General features: G+C 41.3%; 1 protein-coding gene across 1 annotated transcript; it reads left to right on the top strand.

The window, feature by feature from the left end:
- The first annotated feature begins 15,361 nt into the window (after positions 1-15,361).
- Positions 15,362-19,787, top strand: tmem256 (transmembrane protein 256). Its single transcript, XM_069672607.1, has 4 exons — positions 15,362-15,466; positions 16,253-16,290; positions 17,232-17,312; positions 19,185-19,787. The coding sequence occupies exons 1-4, from the start codon at positions 15,385-15,387 to the stop codon at positions 19,326-19,328; spliced, it is 345 nt and encodes a 114-aa protein (XP_069528708.1). The 5' UTR covers positions 15,362-15,384; the 3' UTR covers positions 19,329-19,787.
- Positions 19,788-20,762: the final 975 nt, after the last annotated feature.

Here is a 20,762-nt window from a genome sequence, read left to right as displayed (position 1 = left end):
TGCTCAGAGGGTAGGACTTTCCAAAGGTGCAAGAACTGTCAGGGCAGGGCCTGCAGTGCTGATCATTTCGGATTGGTCAAGTACTCACAGTTTTATTTCACCCACTAGGGCTGCATGATATTGGGAAAAAAACATACATAATAGCAATATCTTTTTGTTTGTAAAAAAAAAATACAGGGGCGGATGTGGCTCAGTGGTAGAGTCGGTCATCTTTCAGTCGGAGGTTCAGAGGTTCGATCCCCAGCTCCCTCAGGGCCTTGGGCAAGACACTGAGCCCCAAATTACTCCTGGTGGCATAGTCAATGGGTATGAATGTGATAACTGATCGACAGTTTGACACTTTATGTAGCACTATCTACCACCACAGTACGATCCATCCAGACCCCTCAGGTCGTCAGGGACTATATATATACTTTTATTTGAATAACTGTTTTAATGATTTATATCTGCACTGCAGCTTTAACTCTTATCTTTTTATATTTTGGCTTCTGTTTTAGCTGTTTTTAGTTGATCTTCACTTTGCTTTTTAATGTCTTGTTTATGATGTGTTTCTTTGCTTTTGTTGTTCTGTGTAAAGCACTTTGAATTGTCTTGTTGCTGAAAATGTGCTATATAAATAAACTTGCCTTGCCTTGCCTTACCATCAGTGTGTGAATGAGTAAATGTGATATGTTGTGTAAAAGCAGCCTTGAGTCGTCGCAAAGACTAGAAAAGCGCTATGTAAGTACAGTCCATTCACCATACCAGAATAATGCAGTGTGTTTTCATGTCCATTGAAACAATTAACGATCATATTTCTTATTATTTGGGACTTTTAAGTCTATTCTTCTTTAACATAACAAATCCTCCCTTTTATGTAAGACACCCTTATGAAAAAGTAGGGAAAAATCTGTTTCTTTATAAAATAAATACAAATAGACCTGGTGGCTGCTGCTGTGTTATTTATACTGTATGTCATCAACTCTTTCTGATGTTTAATCAGCGTGATCTGAACTGTGATAGCAAATTTATGAAAAGAAAACTCACGTCTTCTACTTCCTGTTGGCACACAACCTCACGCCATGCGTGTTCATACTGATGGTATTTTTTTAATAGTGCAATTAGAAAATACACAACTTTAAATTCTTATGAACTGTACCATATTTAGCAGAATCAATTAAAGGCTATAGTGCTGCTGACTACTCTGCAGTCGGATCAGTGAAGTCCCATTTAACAGGGTCAATATTAACTGATTCGGATATCATACATGAAATAGGTCACATAGTCCTTTCTCACCTGCTGCCTGAACATATATTTTTTACCCCCCCACATAGATTTTTTGCTCTATAATTGTCTAACTCACACACACACACACTGGTACACACACAAGTTTGGATATGTATGTGTCCACATGCACATTTCTTTTGTTTTCATTGCACACTTCATTATGAATAATAAGCAGGCAGAGACATCATTTTACAGGTTATTAGGCAGGCTTATCCTGGCCTGACATTTGGCTGACTGTAATTGTTTTTGATGTATTTAATCCATCCACTGCTCACATTTCTTTTGTCTCCGTTGCGGCTTGCTGCCTTGTGAGCACAGCATTCGCAAATGGAGAGACGGCGTGAGCAGCAAAGCTAAATCAAAATAATGAAAGCGGGAAGTGGCTCCTGTGGGAAGAGTATCCAAATGACAGGCAACTCAACGACTTCATCACAGGCAACATCATTGTTCCAGAAGGATGACGCTCACCTTAAAGCAATAGTTTATTTGTGATTGGTAGAACACTTGAACTTTTTAGCACTATTAGACTACGTGATTAGAGGAAGCCTTAATGGTCCCCACTGGGAAACTGGGCTTGTTGCAGCAGCTGAGAGGAAGATCCAGACAAGAATTAGACAAATAGAAAGCACTGCAGATTATACTACAAGCAATTTGTACAACAGAGCATAATGGCTGACATATTACTTTGTGGAAAGCACATTGCTGGATGGAACAGTAGCTGGATCATTTAAAGTGTGTAAATATAAGGAAATAGAAAAGAGGAGTGTATTGTAGGAGGAACACCCTGATCAGAATGGGGAAAAAAACACTACGACATTGAAAGCTGCACAAATCATTAACTAGTTGTTACAATGGAAATGACAATGGGGTCATAGTAATGAACCAACAGAAAATGATCACCCAACTGTGCAGTGACTCTCAGTTAACAGAGCTTTTAAGCCTCTTTCAGCTTATTGTTTTGGTTTTCAGACCCCAACTTTTACTCACAGTTTTCATGATCCTTCTGTCCAATTACAATTAATCAAATGAACAAATTTATAATAAGTAATTTAAGTCCAGTTAGTGATGCTTTTTCCATCACCCTGCAGTGGTTGGTCTGCCAGAGAGGGTAGGCGGAGCTAAGCAGCTGCTTTTCCAATCTCTGCAAGCATTGCGAGTTAACAGTAATCTACTATGGCTGAACAAACAAAGAAAAGATCGATGACTACAGATACAACTTCAAAAATAAGTCAAAATCGAAAGAAAAATAAACAAATTCGATGCAGTCTAAAAAGGAAAGCAACCGTCAGCGAGGAAAATCAAGAGTTACAACCGGAGCCAACTGTGGACAACACACATGCAACACTGTCTGGATATCTAGGAAGTGTGCTCCCGCAATTACCGTTTATCGCCATAAGGTGCCGCCACAGAGACTGTAACTTTAACATTTATTTTCTAACAAATTCTACTTAAATATTTCAATATCTTGCACTAAACAGCAGAAAGAAAAAGTCTGCGTGCAGCTGGTGAACATAGCAGAAGATCTAAAAAGCTAAAGAGGAGAGAAGAGAGACTAAACCACACTTATATGGAAAGTGAATATTTGACTGTTAATCTTAAAACTTTTTTAAATTAATTCTTGGTGCTTACATTAAATAATATTATAATAATCATTAATTATTGTGTACTTTTCAGAATCCACGTTACAAAGTGCTTCAAAGCAGCAAAATAAAACAATGAATGGATGAACGCCTGCGAGCTACTTCAGGCAGGCAACCCGAGCTGCACTGATTCTCCACAATCACCCAATTTGGCGTCTATTTAAGCTGCAAGATTTCTGCTCTCTCCCTCTGCTGCCACCATTGCCTGCACCAGTACCGCACTCATACTTTCAGCCCCACCACCACCCCGGCAGCCACCTGCAGGCTCCAGGAGAAAATTTGGTCCACACCCAGAATTAATCTTTGTTGTTAATCTTTGCTGTATTTTTATCCTTTCATTATTTAGACAAGCAAGAATGACTTTATCAGAAAAAAAGTGGTCAAAGTGCAAAAATTAGCAAAATCAGCACGGCTAGATACCACTGCAGTTAATAAGCAAAATGTTTTTTTTCTATTCGGCTGAAGGGAGCCTTTAATTTTATTTTGAAGGCGAAAGGTGACCATGAAATTATCTATGCTTCCAGCGAACCATTCGTCTAGACCTACATCTTTAAGGCATTTATTCATTTAAGCAAAGGATAGTTAAAGCGTCGAGTTAGCTCATTAAAGCTTTCGCATTTGCTGTGGGCAAGCTCGAGGAATTAAAGCTTAAAAAAGTCTACCAAAAAAAAAATCTACAGTTTTCATAATCATACATAACTGAATAATGTTCTCGATCAACATACTTTTATTCATATTAGTGTCCTAAGAAAAAGTGCACCTCTGAAACTATGACTATAAAAGTATTTGTCTGTCTTCTGTGCCAAATCTTGCAAAAGTTAATTATGTCCTTTCTGCAATTATAGATAAGAGCAATAAAAAACAGCCTTTCTGTGAACGCTGCATACAGATTGACTTTACAGTTAAGGCAGACTGTGGGTGAACTCTTATTAAGGTGAGTGTTAAGGAAATGAAAAAGAGGAAGACAAAATTATTCTCTAAAATATGCTCGCGTTGTTATACAAATAAACCACGGTGGATGCTGGAGGTGCAGAGGAGCTTTGGTTTGGTTGTACGTATCTTGCACATAATGGGAGTGCACACAGCAGCATTAAATGAGCCACCTGCCAGTCACCTATTGAGCAGAATGACTGATGCATAAAGACATTCCATTGTGTAAATGTTGCCCTGATACTTTCCTTTGACGGAGTACAAATAAAACACGTCTGCTCTTTGGTTCAGCTTCCTGCTTCCCATCTCCACCTCCTCTCCAGATACATGACTAATGAGCGCAGCATTATAACAAACCCTGCCGTGAAGCTGCTGCAAAGCTTTTCTTTTCCATTCTTCTCTGCTCTCTTTTCTTCCTCACAAAGAGAATGTTATAGTAGCCATTAGAAGCATTGATACTGCCGGCACAAGGCAGGACAACGGCACAGACAGACGACATGAGCTTTTCAAGATATGTTTATACATAAATAAAAGAGAACTAATTCATTACAAAATTAGTTGGTGGTGGAGGTCAGACAGAGATATGGTGTGGTTAAAATAATAGCTCTCCTAACCGCTTCTCCTTGATCTCTATGGTAAAGGTCATAAGGTCAAGGAAAGATGTGTAGGACAAGATTTCACCTAGTACCAGAGGTGAAGTAACGAATTACAAGTACTCACATTACTGTAATTGAGTAGCTTTTTCATGTACTTGTAGTTTTAAATGAAGTAAAGTAATTTGCTACATTTGTACATCCATCCGTTACTGAGTAAAATATGTAACTACAGATATTGCGAGCTAGAAAGAAAACTGACTTGGACTAGACACCAATCAAATCCGTCGCATCGAAAACTGGCCAATGCGTTGCGTCAAAATGGTGGTGCCGGTTGAGTTTTTGTTTTTTCTTTAACCAGAAACATCTGTTACATCGCTCTCTTCAAAGCCCCCAGACTCCATTAACAAAACATTTTACCTCTCAGAACTTGCTGGTCTACTGCTGCCTCATTACGCGCCATAACACGTCAGTTTGGAACCGCACCCTTTAAATCACCACACAATAACAAAAACAAACTAACCGATCGAGGCAGATGTAGACCATCAGCAACTCCAGTGTTCAGCAAGGTAAAATTATTGTTTTTGTTCATGGAGTCTGGTGGCTATGAAGAGAGCTATATAACTGCTGTTTCTAGTCAAACAAAGGATGTTACTCTTTTACCTCTTTCCCACCGAAATTAGCACATTGACGCGGGTTTTTCAAACCCGGGAAGACCCGCTTATAGATGCAAATTGTCTCTTTTCCCATTGCAAGTGGAGTATACTCTTGTCGGTCTCTTTTCTGCCGAGTCACCGTCTGACATCACAAACGCGCCAGAAACAGGGTTAGTAAACAGTGAAGATGTTACGGTGGATTGGTCTTTATTGCGTCTATTACTCATTCAGTCTGTGTATCAAACTCAGTGATGACAAATTTGGTAATGTTTGAGCGCTGCTTGGAAGGAGACGGGTGGAACCTAAGATGACAAGGAATCGCACAACGGAGCATAGCATCGCCGGAAAGGGGTAGGAAATTAGCATGTCGACACATGTTTTGTGTCAATGCCGATCGGAGCCGAGGTGATAATTACGCGGTTCTACTGCAGAGTCATTTGACTCGGGTCTGCCTTTCCCACTAAGCAAAACAGGCGGGTGTAAGTGGGTTTTAACAGTAAGTCCTTTCTTAAGCCTTTAGAGAATTCAAACAGCTCTTAATATGGCTGCACTTAAATACAGTTTTTTTTCACTCAGGAAGGAACCTTCCCATGCAACAAGGACTATTTGACCAGAGAGCGTGAGACTGGCTGGCTGCCACCAGCTTATATAGTCATATAAGCAGCCAGACAAGGAGCTGAATCTCCCAAATGACCCGAATGTGCCCACCAGGCTCCTGGAGAGAGAGGCTTGCTGAGAGAAGGTCATCACGCTGCCATTTACATTTTTCACTTCTAAATCTGGTTGTCCACTGGGATGCTGGACACCAAAGCTTAACCCTGAATAACCTGCTCTCCTCTTCTCCTCCAAAAACCTCAGCAGAGCTACGTCAAACTTCTCCTGATGGAATTCAGGCTGTGGGAGATGCTGATGTGAGGATATTAAAAGCCTCATAATGTCGAACTCTCAGACACAAACATCCATCTCTTTCCTCCTACTCCCAGCCGTCAGCGTTAGCTCCCGGCGTCGGCACGTCCGTCAGTGCGATGTCATGGAAATTCAGGTGTTGTTGTAGAAAAATAAGCATTCAGAAGGGGACTCATTAGTGGTTTCAAAAAACAGACTGATGGAGCCAGAAGACAGGAATAAGCAAGGTAAAGTGAAAGATGGATGACCTGAGCCAAAGCAGCCCCTGGGATGAAGCGATGATGTGACTGGTATACATGTTGCGTGACAGCTTTGATTAAGATCTTCGTGGGCTAACCCGCTTTGTCTCTGTCTCTCTGTTTCTGACTCTCACACAAATATAAACCAGGTAGATGGAGAAATGGTGTAAAACACAGAGAACAAGGGAGATGAAAGATTCAACAACATGATGTAATGCTTCTTCATTATCAAGGACGGGTAAAATCTCAACCAACAATCAAAATCAACACAAAATATAGCAGCCCCGAATTCATGAGCTTATTTCCCCTTTTTTCTTATCCCTTATTTTCATTCTATTATGCACAACATTTGATTTAGATGATTTAGATTCAACAGCTATGAGCAGCTCTATAAGGCCCAGCAGTACTTTGTGCTACGTGCTTGACCGTGACATGACGTCACCTTACGTTACCAAGGAAACAACACAGTTGCTTGGCAGTGAGGCTTGTCAGTAGCTATGTAGCGTTTGACGTTTTAAATCAGCGAACCTTAATGTGTAAAATCACCACAGAGAAGTGAAATGAGAGCAAACTCAGAAAACACTCTTTCAGTGTTTTCGTAAGTCCGCTGGCCCTGAAGCTACTGGCGCTCTGAGTGAAACTGCTAACGTTACGGAAAGTACAGAAAGGGAGCCTGATACCTGTTGTAAGGCTGATGCTACCGTAACCTTTGCCGAAATAATCTATCCACCTCACAGGTGTGGCATATCAACATGCTGATTAGACAGCATGATTATTGCACAGGTGTGCCTTAGGCTGTCCACAATAAAAGGCCACTCTAAAGTCAATTACTATATGCAAATGACAGTACAGTTAATTCATGGTCATCTTAGAGCAGGCATTTATACACTCAATTACTATATGATATGTTAGATATCAATAGTTACCAGAGCTATTGAAAGAGTGAAACATTTGTCTCCTTTTGTCTGCTTTTCATGCATTTGTTAGCCATGGTGTGAATATTCGCCGTTAATACTGCTATAAAACTGGCTGTTAAAGTCTTATGTTGTTTATAATAAATTGACATGTTTATAACCCTGCATACTGTATGCGTTAAGCGTGGTGGGGGGTCACTTCGGGACGGGTGTGTATGCGGCTGGACGGGTAAAAATCAGAGTGCACTCACTACAATAAACTAGACTACACCACTGCTGAGGACACATCTTTGGTCAGGCTGTGTCATTGGATGATGAGCTGGAAGAAGTGCAGGAGGAGGAAGTTAAGAACAATGAGAGCGATGACTCTCTGGGTCAGGACTCTACTGTCAAGGATATGAACCATAAAGTGCAATCTGTTATATTAACCCAGGATCTTGTTGAACTTAACACCTCAGGGGCAGCAGAAATCAACTACTGGAGAAGAGGTTGGCTTCTCCACAAGTCACTGCCACAGAGGAGCATGAATATAAACTTACTGAGAAGATTGAGGATTCTGTTGATGAAGGCATGGACCTATGCGAAATGATGTGACTATGGACACATCCCTGGTCAGACAAAAGAGCAATGTTTTTGTTCACAATGATAATGAGCAGCAGCAGGAGGAAGTCGATACATTTGAGAAAAAGGGATCCCCGTTTGAGGACTGTCCCATGCAGTGGAAGAAGAAGGGAAAAAACACCTTCTATAGTTTCTGGAAGATTATGTCAATCTGCTTTTCTCTTTTTACTGAGGCCTGAATCTCTGCAATGTCACTGCAGTACTATTGTATTTGGCTAGTTTAACTATGTGTCATTTGTTTCAGTTACAATCAAGAATTCCAATCCTGTTTGGGTTTTCAGAAACCCCAGCTGTTAAACATCGGTGTTGACAGGATTTTATCAAGGCCCCTCCCAAATCCCAAATTAATTCATAAGGATTACTGCTGTTTTAATAACAGTAAGTGTCAGTGGTTAGTCAGGGAGTTAATCACAAAGGCCTGTTTGGGGTTTGATTGACCGCAAACAACAGGCCTAATGTCACTATGTTTGATTAACACATGTCTTTGTCCGTAAACAACTTTTTTACAAGTAACGCAATAGATATTTCTTCATAGACAAACAAATAATGAACATGATTCTTGTCTTGGTGTAATTACGATGTTTCAGGGTCAGTTTCACATTTTGTCACCTAATTTGCAAGCCTGAATTGCTACAAAGAAGAGGGTTCCCCTTGTCAGATTAAAAGGGGAAAGAAAGGTCAATTTAAAGTTATAATAAGTAGGATTTTCCTAGAAAAATAAAATATAGACTTTAACAAATACAATATAATATAAATCATCACTTATGGGCCTCTATACATGTGTGTCTGTGTGTGTGTGTGCAGACCCTTGTGAGACCCTTTCTTCTGCATCTATTCTGTTTTGTTTGTATGGGACGTTTTCAGGAGGGCGCTGTTGTGGTTCCCTGAGCCAATCACAGCGTATATGTGAGTGTGGGAGTGGTTCAAATTAGCAACTCGGCCCCATTCAGAACACGGAACATGGCGAAAGAGCGATGCAGAGTTGGCCTTCTTTCTGCTGAACAGGTAGGTGCCTCAAACCAGGTAGGACAAGCTAACCGCATGCTAGCATGCTTGCGCAAAGGTAACCGTGATGCTGTTGGTGTAAGCTCGGCAGGGTGAATGTGTTCTTGCACGAGAGAGTGAGAGTGAGCTTCTGGTGACGAAGAGCCCAGGAGGAGGGGGCCAATTTGAGTGTGTTGTTGTGAAAATGCAAGGAAAAATCCTACTTTTTATGCCTTTAAAAAAAAAATGTGGGGGAAAAAAAGGATTTTGTTATTACTGTAATTTTTACACAAACAGACAAGGGGTACACCTTGGACTGAACGGCAGTCAATCACAGGTCTGACACATAGAGACAGACACTCATTCCCGCTCACACCCACACCTTTGGGCAATTTAGAGTTTGCAAAACATTTATTCACAAATATGAATAGCCTACAGAAAAATATTGTCGTGGTGTTTCCTATTAAGCATATTGTCTTTGAATACGCAGTTGTCCAAGGACGTTGCAAATGGTCCGCAATCCATGTGCAGTTTAGAGATCCCAACGTTACCCCGTACAAACGGAAAATCTGTGGACTTGTTTCTGCTTCGACTTCATGGTTACACTCGGGGAAAAATATGTGCGCGTAAAGTCGGGAAAGTATATCAAAGACAAAATATAGCTGTCCATGAAATCTTGTATATTGCATATCGAGTCTGTGTAAGACTGCAGCATAACACTGGAGCACTAGGTAGGGGGGACCCCCCGATTGCCACTGGGTATTTCGCAAACTGCTTAGGACTGTGGGAGGAAGTCAGAGCTGGGGTTCGAACTAGGAACCTTCTAGCTGTAAGGCAACATTGCTAACCACTGCACCACCGTGCAGCCCCAAAACTGATATATATCTCAACAAATGCGGCAGCTGTGGCTCAGTGGTACTCGGTCTTCTCTCAATCAGTAAGTTGGCAGTTTGATCCCTGCTGCTACAGTCACATGTTGAAGTGTCCTTGGGCAAGACACTGAACTTCAAATTAATGTAGTTAATTAGATCCTGATTGGAGATCAGGCACATTGCATTGTAGAGTGTTCGGAAGGCTAGAAATGCTTTGTAAGTGCAGTCCATTTACCATTTCCATTTAAATATTGGATGTATTAAGTGGACATTTGATACCAATAATCTCGTTCCCTAAAAACACCAAACCCAACAATGCAGTCAGTACCTCCAAACTCCCTAATATGACCTTATTATTAAAGTGGACCCAACAAGCAGAACACACTCCCTGTTAAAGGTTCATTAAAAAACCTAGTGAATAATGGCAGAGAGGACAGGCTGGTGCAGGGACAGGTTTGCAGGTGATCCAGTGGCTCAAGTGTGACAAGAATTGCAATGGAGAGTGAGCAGCAGGCAATGGCAGAGGCAGGCAGCCAAACAGATAAGCAGGAGCAGGAGTCTGAAACACACAGAGAAAACACAGGTTAGTTGGAGGCAGAACAAAAGCAAGATGAAGTGAATTGACAAATTTTCCTTCTTTTTACCTGCTGACCTCATGTCTGCATCTAACTTTGGTCTAGACAGAGTAATATCTCAACAACTCTTGGATGAATTGCTGCAAAAGTTGGCACAGACATTTATGGAGAGTAGAGGCTGAAACTGTCTGACTGAAGGTGTAGATCCTTAGTCTTGTTCTGATGCTTATCAAATCGTATAAAAAACACCAAAGTTGGCAATGCAGCATGTAAATCGTTGTAAATAGATCTTAAAAATTATGTTTCATTGTCTTTCTAAACACCTGGGTACTGTTGTTTTGAGCACCAGTTTAAGGACTAAATAATGATTGGGAGACTGTCTTCAGCTGCATATACACATTGTCTCTGCACTGACCCCTTGACCTCCAGCAGGCGTTGGGGCGGTTTGCAGCCGAGTGTGAAGCAGTTGGGTTGAGAGTCAGCACCTCCAAGTCTGAGGTCATGGTTCTCTGCCGGAAAACGGTGGATTGCCTCCCTCCGGGTGGGGAGTGAGTCTTTGCCTCAAATGAAGGAATTTAAGTATCTCGGGGTCACGAGTGAGGGTAAAATGGAGTGTGAGATTGACAGGCGGATCGGTGCAGCATCAGCAGTAATGCAGGCGTTGTACCAGACCAGTCGTGGTGAACTGACTGAAGGCAAAGCTTTCGGTTTACCAGTCGATCTACGTTCCAACCCTAACCTATGGTCATGAGCTTTGGGTAGTGACCGGAAGAATGAGATTGCGGATACAAGTAGCCTAAATGAGTTTCCTCAGGTGGCTGTCTGGGCTCATCCATAGAGATAGGGTAAGGAGCCCGGACATTCAGAGGGAGCTCGGAACAGAGCCGCTGCTCCTTTGCATCGAAAGGAGCCAGTTGAGGTGGTTCGGGCATCTGATTAGGATGCCTCCTGGGCATCCTGCTGCCACCGTGACCTGGCCCTGGATAAGCGGAAGATGATGGATGGATGGATGTCTCTGCTAGTTAGTATATGTGGGAGTAATTCAAAGTAAACTACAGTGTTTGTGTTCTTTGTGATGAAAGAACGTGTCACCAGTGTGTTTCATTGCTGTGTTTTTCTTAGTTTCTGGTCACCAATGGAGCGCTATGGGACAGAGGAGTAAGATGAATCGGGATATGTCTACACAGCTGATACTTGTTAGGAGAAAAACTGGGGAAAGTGTAACACATTCCTCAGGAAACTTCATTCCCCCTTGAAGCTCAGGATTATGTGATAACCAGGAGGGCTGGTACCAAACGTGATTAAACAGAACTTCATTTGACACGAGAGTAAATGAAAGCGTTCATTTTGGATTCTATTATGCGCTCAGTGCAGGGGCAGAGAATGCATTCATTCCCTGCGATGAAAACCGACTTTGCCTCGCTGTAACCGAGTTTCTCCAGCTAGGATATTTTTTTGGCCTAATTGCTGCCAGTGGCTAAATCCTATCCATTTGCATCGATCTCCTTTGAAGAGAGATGCAGATGAGCTTAACGAGTGTGCTAATTATGCTCGCTCGGCGTGGGGAGCCTGCTGTAACCACAACTTTGTGTGTGTGTGTGTGTGTGTATGCATGAGATTTTATGCTCCTGCATTCCTGAGTGTCTGTTTTTGTATGTGTGCAAAAATGAAGGGGAAAAACAACCTGACATTAAAAAGAGAGTGACTTACTTTGAATGCCATTTAACTGCTTAATAATAACTGTGAATGTGCTTTGATTGCATTATTAGGAGCTGCAGCAGCTCTGCGTGAGAAAAAAACTGCCATGATATCTACAGAAGAAGAAGAAAATGGAACTCTTTTGCTGAAAACATCCACAGAACAATATTTTTCAGTTTTGGCATGAGAAGAGAGACGGAAACTATTGAGTGGGTGTGTACCTGAGGCTGTTTTCGTCCAGTGTTCGTGTATGTGTGTGTTGCTCTGCCAGCGAGTGTAATGGCAATGACTGGTGTTGTCTCCCCTAGCACACAATAGCCTGGACACACGGACAAAATGTCACTCGACAGGCCTGTCTCTTCTATCTCTATCATCCTTCCCTTCCTCTCTCTCCCCCCTCATTCTTTCCTCTTTGCTGAAAGGGATGTAATGACATGGACGAGTGACAGAGCTGCAGCATGAAAAGCTGTGACACCGGGCCACAATACGTACATTTGTGACTAAACATCTCGGAGACATGAAAGCGCCCTAACAGATAGATAATTGGCCGCGGTTGCTGCTTCTCAAAGCGAGCTGAAGACAGTGAAGGGCTGCAGCCGTCATAACACATCAAGGTTAATGGAGAATTTCAGAAATGTTGGGTTCCTTCTAAATCTCTGTAGCAGGAGAGGGAGCACGCTAACCAGCAGGCAAAGCTTTCAGCACACAAAGAAAGGATGTTTCATTGCTTATAGGAGGGAGCTGTCCTGTTTTTCTCTCTGAGACCCAAACAACTATGACAGATGAATGACACTTCTGACATTTCCAATAGTAAGACCATGCAAGATTCCCATTTCAGAAAGCATCACTCAGAGTTCTGCCTATTTCTTTAAATACTGACGACTGTGTGGTCTCACTGTTGTGCTCCCATCTGTCTTGTTACTTTGCTAACTAAAAACAAAGCACAATCTTCATTTCCACGCCAACGAGAGGCTGTTTCCACTTTATTTGCCTTCCATTTAAATTCCCTCGCAGAACAAAGATGTATCGCCACCAGATACACTGAACAATACAGCTAACAAGAATAGGAAATTGGATTTTCAAAACAACCCAAGGCAGTACATTAAGTTGAAAGAAAAGTGAGATTCCAGGTGTGCAAATTTGTTTTCAAATTAAAAATGGATGGTAAAAGGCAACATTCCTTGTTCTTTTTCTGGATGGAAACATCTTTGTTTGTCTTTCTCACTCCATGCCTTTGTCATAAGGTTGCACTAAGATGTAAAAGTGTTTGGCATTGTAGCAAGACAAGCTACCAGATCCCATTTTGCAGGAAGTGCTCACTTGAGTTAAAGAGGGTAATGTTTTCCTCTCTGAATGTTTCTTTGGACGACAGCTCGATTAAGACAAGACATGCCGGGGTCAAACAATCTCAAGAGATCAGACACATACATGCACATGCTTCTACTCAAACATGCCGAGGAATAGTGGAGATTAAGCAGTTATTGGACAGGAGAGAACAGGGCAGGCGAGCTGGCTGAAGTGAGATGGATGTTGTCTGTTGGAGGAACCTCACAGCACACTGCTGCTGGGACTTGGAGATAATTTGCTGCTTGTCTGTGAAAACAAGATGTAAAGCCGTACTTCATTGTTGTCCGTGCCGTCCCATCTGCCATGGGCCGGAATGAAAATGACCCGCGTTCATGTTTGTGTGTGAGTGGATTCTGTGCCGAGTAAGCAAGCATCCTCTCTGCATACAACCCAGCATGCTTCAAATCTTGCCAAATGAAAGTCCACACATTCACGAGTACACTCAGAAACAGAGCTCCAAAGCCAGCGCTCAAACACCCACGCTGGCTACAGGTTCAGTTCACAGTTGATGATGAAGGCTTGTGACTCATAAGGCTTATTTTAATTAGCTACATGGTCATTAAAATGTGTTAATTGTATGCATTGTGTTATTGCTGTGTCAAAGTCAGCTAAGGACGAGGCACAGCGGAAACTGTGGTTTAGCGGCTCTCCAGTAATGCAGTGTGACCCTGTGTAATTTCAAAATGATAATTGGAAGAAGTCCCCCTGCCCCCTCAATGAACACACACACAAAAACACACACACACCCTTCCTGGACAAACTTTGGCAGATGAGAAAGCAGTACAGCACCCCCTTTTGGTGGGCTCTCAGCGGGGAGTCGTGCACTTACATCAAAGGGTAATAACAGCATTAGTCCCCAGCACCCCAGCTGGCAGGAAAACACATCAAATATGAAGAGTAATTCACCAAAGCAGAGAAATTCACCAGTGTGTCCCAAATTGCAGTGATGGACAAATTGCAAAGTGCTGCACACTAATGCAGCCTTCGCACCGCTGAGCTTATCATTCAATGTTATGTGGTAATTTGGTGCATGCAGCGCCGAAAAAAAGGGCACCCTTTTTGAAAGCCGAGCAAGCCCTCTGTGTAGAAAATTAATTATACATACCAAAGCGGCACAATAGTGTAATTCTGGCCTTCCATGAATAATGTATTTCAAATGTGTCTTAAACAAAGCAGAAGTGAAAAAGAAAGGTGTTTTATTTTCTTTTTCTATTTGCAAAACGGAGGTCAATGAAGCCTTTTCTGTCCACCAGGCCTGATTTGATAGAACCTCTTTAACAACACAGAAAGATAATGCAATAATGATACATTAAAGTGCTTTTCTATTTCTAAGCTGATGTCTTCCTTAATATGCCTACTATATGAGAGCTTTGAAAGTCAGAACTGACCAGCCATGGGAGTAAAAAATGCCTAAACTCACACAGGGCTATCTATAGGCTAAGTATGAAGCCTAAAGGCATTACAATGCTGCTGAAGTGTCATGTCAGTATCAGAGCTACTTTGCGGAGCTGTAAAATTTGCCCGTGGGCTGAAACTGTAGCACGGCATTCGCCATTTTGGGTCATCCCTCCAAACGGATAACGGATGTGCTGATAGCCAGGAGCCCTAGGTTGAAAGCAGTTTCATGTCCCGGTGGTGCTACATTCAATGACCCAGGATAAAGTCGTAATGTTGAAAGTGTATGGATGACTCAAAAAGTGCAGAAGGCTAATGTTTATGAAGTGAGACGTTTGGGAGCTCGGGAAATTGTGAATTTGTCGTATTATTACAGATATGACATTTTGACTTTGTATTTTGTTTTACTCGTGTTTAAGATAACATTTATTGAATTAATTAAATAAATAAATAAATGAATAAATAAATAAATCAATCAATAAATAAATAATGTATAAAAATTTTCGGGACATAATTAACCCGGTGCAGGTTTCCGAACGTCCCATTACTTTGGCGCAGAACTGTTCCGTTAAATTATATTTTCTGACACATTTTGGTGCAATACTGATTATTACTGTCAAGTGTCGTACAGAGTAAAGCCACCATCTGTAACGACGGTCTTTAGAATTACGAGTTTACAAATAGACAGTGAAGGTCGCAGCACCAACAGTCTTCCGCTTGTCGTCGGCTACACACGCAGCTACCAAACATGACGGCTTCTGTTGTTGTCCGGAGGTTAGCAGCTCTGTCAGGGGCTTCGGCGGTGGCAGCCGGGGCATACGGGGCTCACGGTAGGGACTCTACATCAGCTGACACTCCGTAGTCACGCACGGGTCTTTGCATTTCCCTGGCTAGTAAAACCTTGTCAGAAAACTGTCATGTGAGCGCATACGTTTCCAGCCTCCCTTACAAAAAATTCTAAGTTGAGGTTGACTTCCATCATGACACTGATGCAAAACCGTAAATGAATAACAGACACTTGCTGTTAATGTACAATAGGCTACAAGTTCATTCGGCATCTAAATTACAAACCTAGCAGCACGTTATTTTAAGAAAACACACAATTGTGTAATCAAGGTGACCCGCCTCCATAGTGTGTCAAGGTGGAAGGCGGCTTATTTAAGGTTTGGGTCAATGGAAATGTATGTTGGTGTTTGCTTGGTGTAGCTGTAGCCTGTTTAAAAGTAGGTTGGCATCGCCCCGGTCGTAGCGTTACTATGTTTTGGGGCTTTGGTGTCTGAGACGGGGGGCTCTTTAGGCTGCAACCCTACAGGATATCAGTATATCTGGAGACTGTTAATATTTTTAACAGCACTGAGGCTGTCAGAACAGATTGACATCTGTTTTCACCAGAGCTGGTGTTCACAAGCATTGAATTAAGCCAAAAACAGACAAGAAGCTTCATGACCTAAGGGGTTCTTTGATCCATATAATACAAATGAATAATAATTCATTGTTAAGTCAGTTGGCTGCCATTAAAGTTATCATAAAATGTGTTTCATAGAAGTATGAAATGATAAATCATATTACCTGCTGCATCTAATAGCCTAATTGTTTTTCCATATTTCTTGTTTCAGGTTTCAAAAACAGTGATCCCGATGACTACCAGAGAGTGGTATGTAGACAGTACTGTACATGGCAATTTGTTATATTAAATATGTCACAGATATGAAGTTGAATACTGTAGAAATGTGTTTATTTTTTTGCAATCATAGTCCTTTCTCAAAAACTGCCTTTTGGGGTTATTGGGGTAAAGTGAATAATAGTTACAGAGTTGTGGAATTGCCTTGGTAGATTGCTCCCAGCTGTAATGGCTGCAAAGTAATCCCTATAATAAAATAGAGCAGATTAAAGTACATCCACTTATTTTGGCCACTGACAGGCTAAGATTGTTATTTGAATGGTCTTACAACAATACATAAAGGGTCCCTACAGAGTTAGAACCGTTGTGTGTAGTTAAGATTCCTTTTTAACCCAGAACAGCCTTTACATTGCTCTTTTCAAAGCCACAAGACTGATTAAAAAAAAGTTTTACCTTGCAGTACACAGGTGTTGCTGATCTACCTCTGCCTCTATTGGTTAGTTAGTTTGTCTTTTGTGTCTTTGGTGGTTTAAAGGATAAGTTAAGATCCAACACATGACAACACAAAGAACTGACTGATGGAGGCAGTAGTAAACAACCGACAGCCATGTTCTGTCAGTAAAATTACTTATTTAGACTATTACTATTTTACTACTATTTTAAGAGAGCAATGAAACAGCTGTTTCTTTAAAGTCAGTTAGACCACACCATATTTAAGTAAAGGTCCTGAGTTTTTTAGTAATGGTTCCTGAGAATTTTACCTGAATTATAAAAACAAATTGTATTAGGTGCATGACAGTAATCCATCCAAGTTTTACAACAGTAACTTTCTAAAATATCATCTTGCTGTCCATTTGCACTGTCAAGAAGTAGTCCATGTCAAGCTTGTCCGGGAAATATTAGAGTCACTAGACTGAAAAATTGATCATAGAGAGCAGAATTTTTCTAAAAGCTCTGTCTGTGTGCCTCTTCAGCTATTTGAAACTGCCAACAAGTACCATTTCTACCACAGCCTGGCTCTGCTGGGTGCCGCCCACTCTGGTAAACCTGCTGTGGTAAGTATGGAAGCCTAATACCAACTCTCAGGGCTGAAAGCACTTGAGTGTGCTTTAAAATTGTGCCTGTGTGTGATAGTGTTATTCAGCTGATACTTGTCTGTCCTCACTCAGGAAGTTAGTATTCCTTTAGGCAATAATTACTGAGGATGCTGTTTTTAAACAAACAACAACTGGAAAGGAAGCGGTGAAATTATAGTTGTAGAGTTTTTCTGTGTGGCTGTGTTTTACCGCATTATGACTACTAGAATTTACAACATTAGGAAAACCTGCAGTTCCATTTATTTGCGGTGTAAAGGCCAATTAAAGATGAATAAACAACTAGATATCTGACTTAAAAATCAACAAACTTTGTGAAAAGGGGATATTAGCCAGAGCACAGTGTGATTACTGTGGGTGGCTATGTGGTGGCCAATCCAAACAAGATCTCTTGGATGTCACATCTAGTAGGAGGTTTTACAGAGAACAAGTTGAGCTTTTCTACTGTGATTTCCTTCTAGTGGAACTTCTGCAGCAGCCAGGAAGTAGGTGCAAAGTGGCAGAGTAGCTCATTGAGTAAATGTAAATTATGACACAATATACAGTATATTTATGTATAAATATATATCCAATTCGAACATTTACATCTCATTTCACAGGCGCTTCATTTCACAGATTGCTGTTTCCCAGCTCAGTAAAATGAGGTGTGTTAATAGAGAGGAAATTTTGGACCAGCCAGTTATCCAAGCCTAAATACACATTCAGCTGCCACTTTTCAACAATGTTAGATGAGTGTTCACATCAATAGAGCTGTTTTTATTTGAAGAAGCTGCAAGTTTTTATGTGCTCCCGCTGTTATTTTATAAGCATCCCAGTTCAGTGTGGAAATCATCCAATAAACATACATGGAATGGCATAGAGCTGACTGCTTTAAGCGGTGTTTAGTTTAGTTTTAGTTACATTTCCTCTCATCGTTCCTCCTTTACTCTGCTAATCTGGAGCAGATCGACTGCATGTCCCATCTGATAACATGGAGGAGGCGGGGTTTATGACCTATACTGCAGCCAGTCAGCAGGGGGCGCTCAAAATGTTTTGGCTTCACTTTTAGAGAGCTGTCATATCGTCCATCTTTTTATACAGTTCATGGTTCAGACCAAAAGAAAAAAAAATTGCGACAACATAGAAAGACATTTCATTGTTTTGTTTTATTTTTTCAAATGAGTAAGACATTTGATTCCTATCAGTGTTGAGAACCTCCTGACGTTTATTACATCGGAAATGGTTGACCTGAGTTCCACCCAGCTGAAACTTAGACATGCTGTGCCCGACCCAGCTAACAAGTCATAAAAACTGGGCGCTGGTCAGCATTGTTTAGTTTTGGTAATGGGGCGTCTCTCAGTCGGAAGGTAGGGGGTTCGATCCCTCGAAGTGTCCTTGGGCAAGACACTGAATCCCAAATTGCTCTCGGTGGCATAGATATCGGGTATGAATGGGCATAGATCTGATTGGAGATTGGCACTTAGGCCTTTGCCATCAGTGTGTAAATGTGTGTGTGAATGGGTGAATGTGACATGTAGTGTAAAAGTAGTCGGAAGACTAGAAAAGCGCTTTATAAGTACAGTCAATTTACCATTTTTACCATTTAATCCAAACAAAGAGTCTGGAGAAGCTGGTGAAATTAACCAAGCTGTTTTTCGTCTCTGGGCCATGTTATGAACCTAGTGCTGTCAAATGTTCACATATCTGAACACTGTAACACTCACAGTGATGCTTTAAGCTATCCTTTTCTTAGTATTGGTTTTACAATGTTAAGCTTGCTGTGTTGTAATAGTGTTTTTTGATGGAAGAATAGAACATTTTCTGTTGTGTCTCCTCTGTCTCCCCTCTATACAGGCCGGTGCCCTCCTGATTGCAGGCATGGGGATGTTCTGCGGCTCTCTGTACCACCAAGCCCTGACAGGGGACCCTGGTCTACGCAAGGTGGCTCCCATGGGGGGCATGGCTATGATCGCTGGCTGGCTGGCCATCATTCTCTGAACAGTAGCAGTTCACATCTCCTCCACCGAGCCACAATGTGACACTGAGCTGTCACACTGTTAATGGATGAACTGGAGAGCCTGCGAGAGTTGTCTAGGAGGTTAAAAGTGCTGAGTTATGACACCCATCTGACCGCTCCCGGTCCTGGGTTGCGGGTGTCAGCAGGAGATAAGGTCACATCAGGATTATCACTGTTGTACCGTTGCTGTGTGCTTCGGACTGCTGCCCTTTTGACTGTTTGTTTAGACTTAAACTGGATAAGACACTAGTGAAGTAAATCATGCATACATTATAATCGGGTCATTTTCAATGGCATGCCAATTTTGTACTGGCAGAGAAAAACACATGGGCTAACAGGAATTTCCAATGCTATATGTAGATTTGTGATTGTGAATAATACAATATTCAACCTGGTTTCTTTAGGTTGAAATGAAATAAATGCTTTTTATTATATAATGATGGGTTGCCTGATCATTCCATATGGACAATTTTTAATTTATGTACCTCCGACCTGAATATATATGTTCAGACCATAGGGGGTGCAGTGGGTCTGCTATGCTCTTGAGCAAATTTCAAGGTGTACTGGTCTGTCATGTTAGCATGATTGCAATGCTCCCCCCCACAACACTCTGGATGACGGATGACGAACATTAAAACTTCAAAGCTTCCTAAAAAATAGTGCCACTGATGAGCTTTTGCAAATCTTGCATTGGTGTTAGCATTCCTTGCTAATTTGTTGTCAATGATTGTGCCCAGGTACTTACACTCCTGTACAACTTCAATAATTGTATTGTTCATGCTATCACCTCTCTAAGCCATCTGCAATTTCAGTATATAATCATCTCCATCCATCCATTTGTTACTCTGACATCAGGGTCAAGAATGAATCTCAACATTGAATATTCATCACCAATTTTTTTTAAGACAAAAATGCGCTAAGTTTGACTTCCTTTATTTAAACTTCCTGTATATAATGCAAGCCAAATTTGACGATTTACAACATTAAAGTGAGAATCTTGTAATATAATACATGTAATTCACTCTGTGTGGGCAGTTCTGCATTATGACTCCTTTGGCATTATAGGAACATGGAGCAAATTGAAATGTTTAGGTCAATATCGTGAATCCAAAATTTGCCTAAATGGGCGCAAGGGAGCAGGCCAATGATGGTCCCAATAAGATAGATCCCAATGATGGTGACATTTGTGTCTTTTATTCCAATATCTCAATTATGGGATGGATTGCCTTTAAATTCATAGACCACAGATGATGAATACAACTGAGTTTCCCTGAATTTTAAAGTTTAAATTAGTCCAACATTTTGATTTATGACTCAAAAGTTGTAAAACCTTGCTTTTCTATCGGAACTGCAATGTTGCCTTTCAATTTACAGAACTCAATGTTGCAGAAGCAAACCTGCTGGCTGTAACTCTG

This window comes from Semicossyphus pulcher, unplaced genomic scaffold, assembly GCF_022749685.1.
Source record: "Semicossyphus pulcher isolate SPU_LCO1_2020_fin unplaced genomic scaffold, fSemPul1.0.p SCAF_21, whole genome shotgun sequence".
Classification (NCBI taxonomy): domain Eukaryota; kingdom Metazoa; phylum Chordata; class Actinopteri; order Labriformes; family Labridae; genus Semicossyphus; species Semicossyphus pulcher.
Note: the sequence above shows the minus strand (reverse complement) of the source record. Positions and strands in the feature narration are given on the sequence as shown.

Bases quoted from the DNA above. Each gene is read 5' to 3' on its own strand.
- tmem256 (XM_069672607.1), top strand. From the start codon at position 15,385: ATGACGGCTTCTGTTGTTGTCCGGAGGTTAGCAGCTCTGTCAGGGGCT. The intron at 16,291-17,231 runs GTATGTAGACAG...GTGCCTCTTCAG, and splicing joins CCGATGACTACCAGAGAGTG to CTATTTGAAACTGCCAACAA. The intron at 17,313-19,184 runs GTAAGTATGGAA...CCCTCTATACAG, and splicing joins ACTCTGGTAAACCTGCTGTG to GCCGGTGCCCTCCTGATTGC.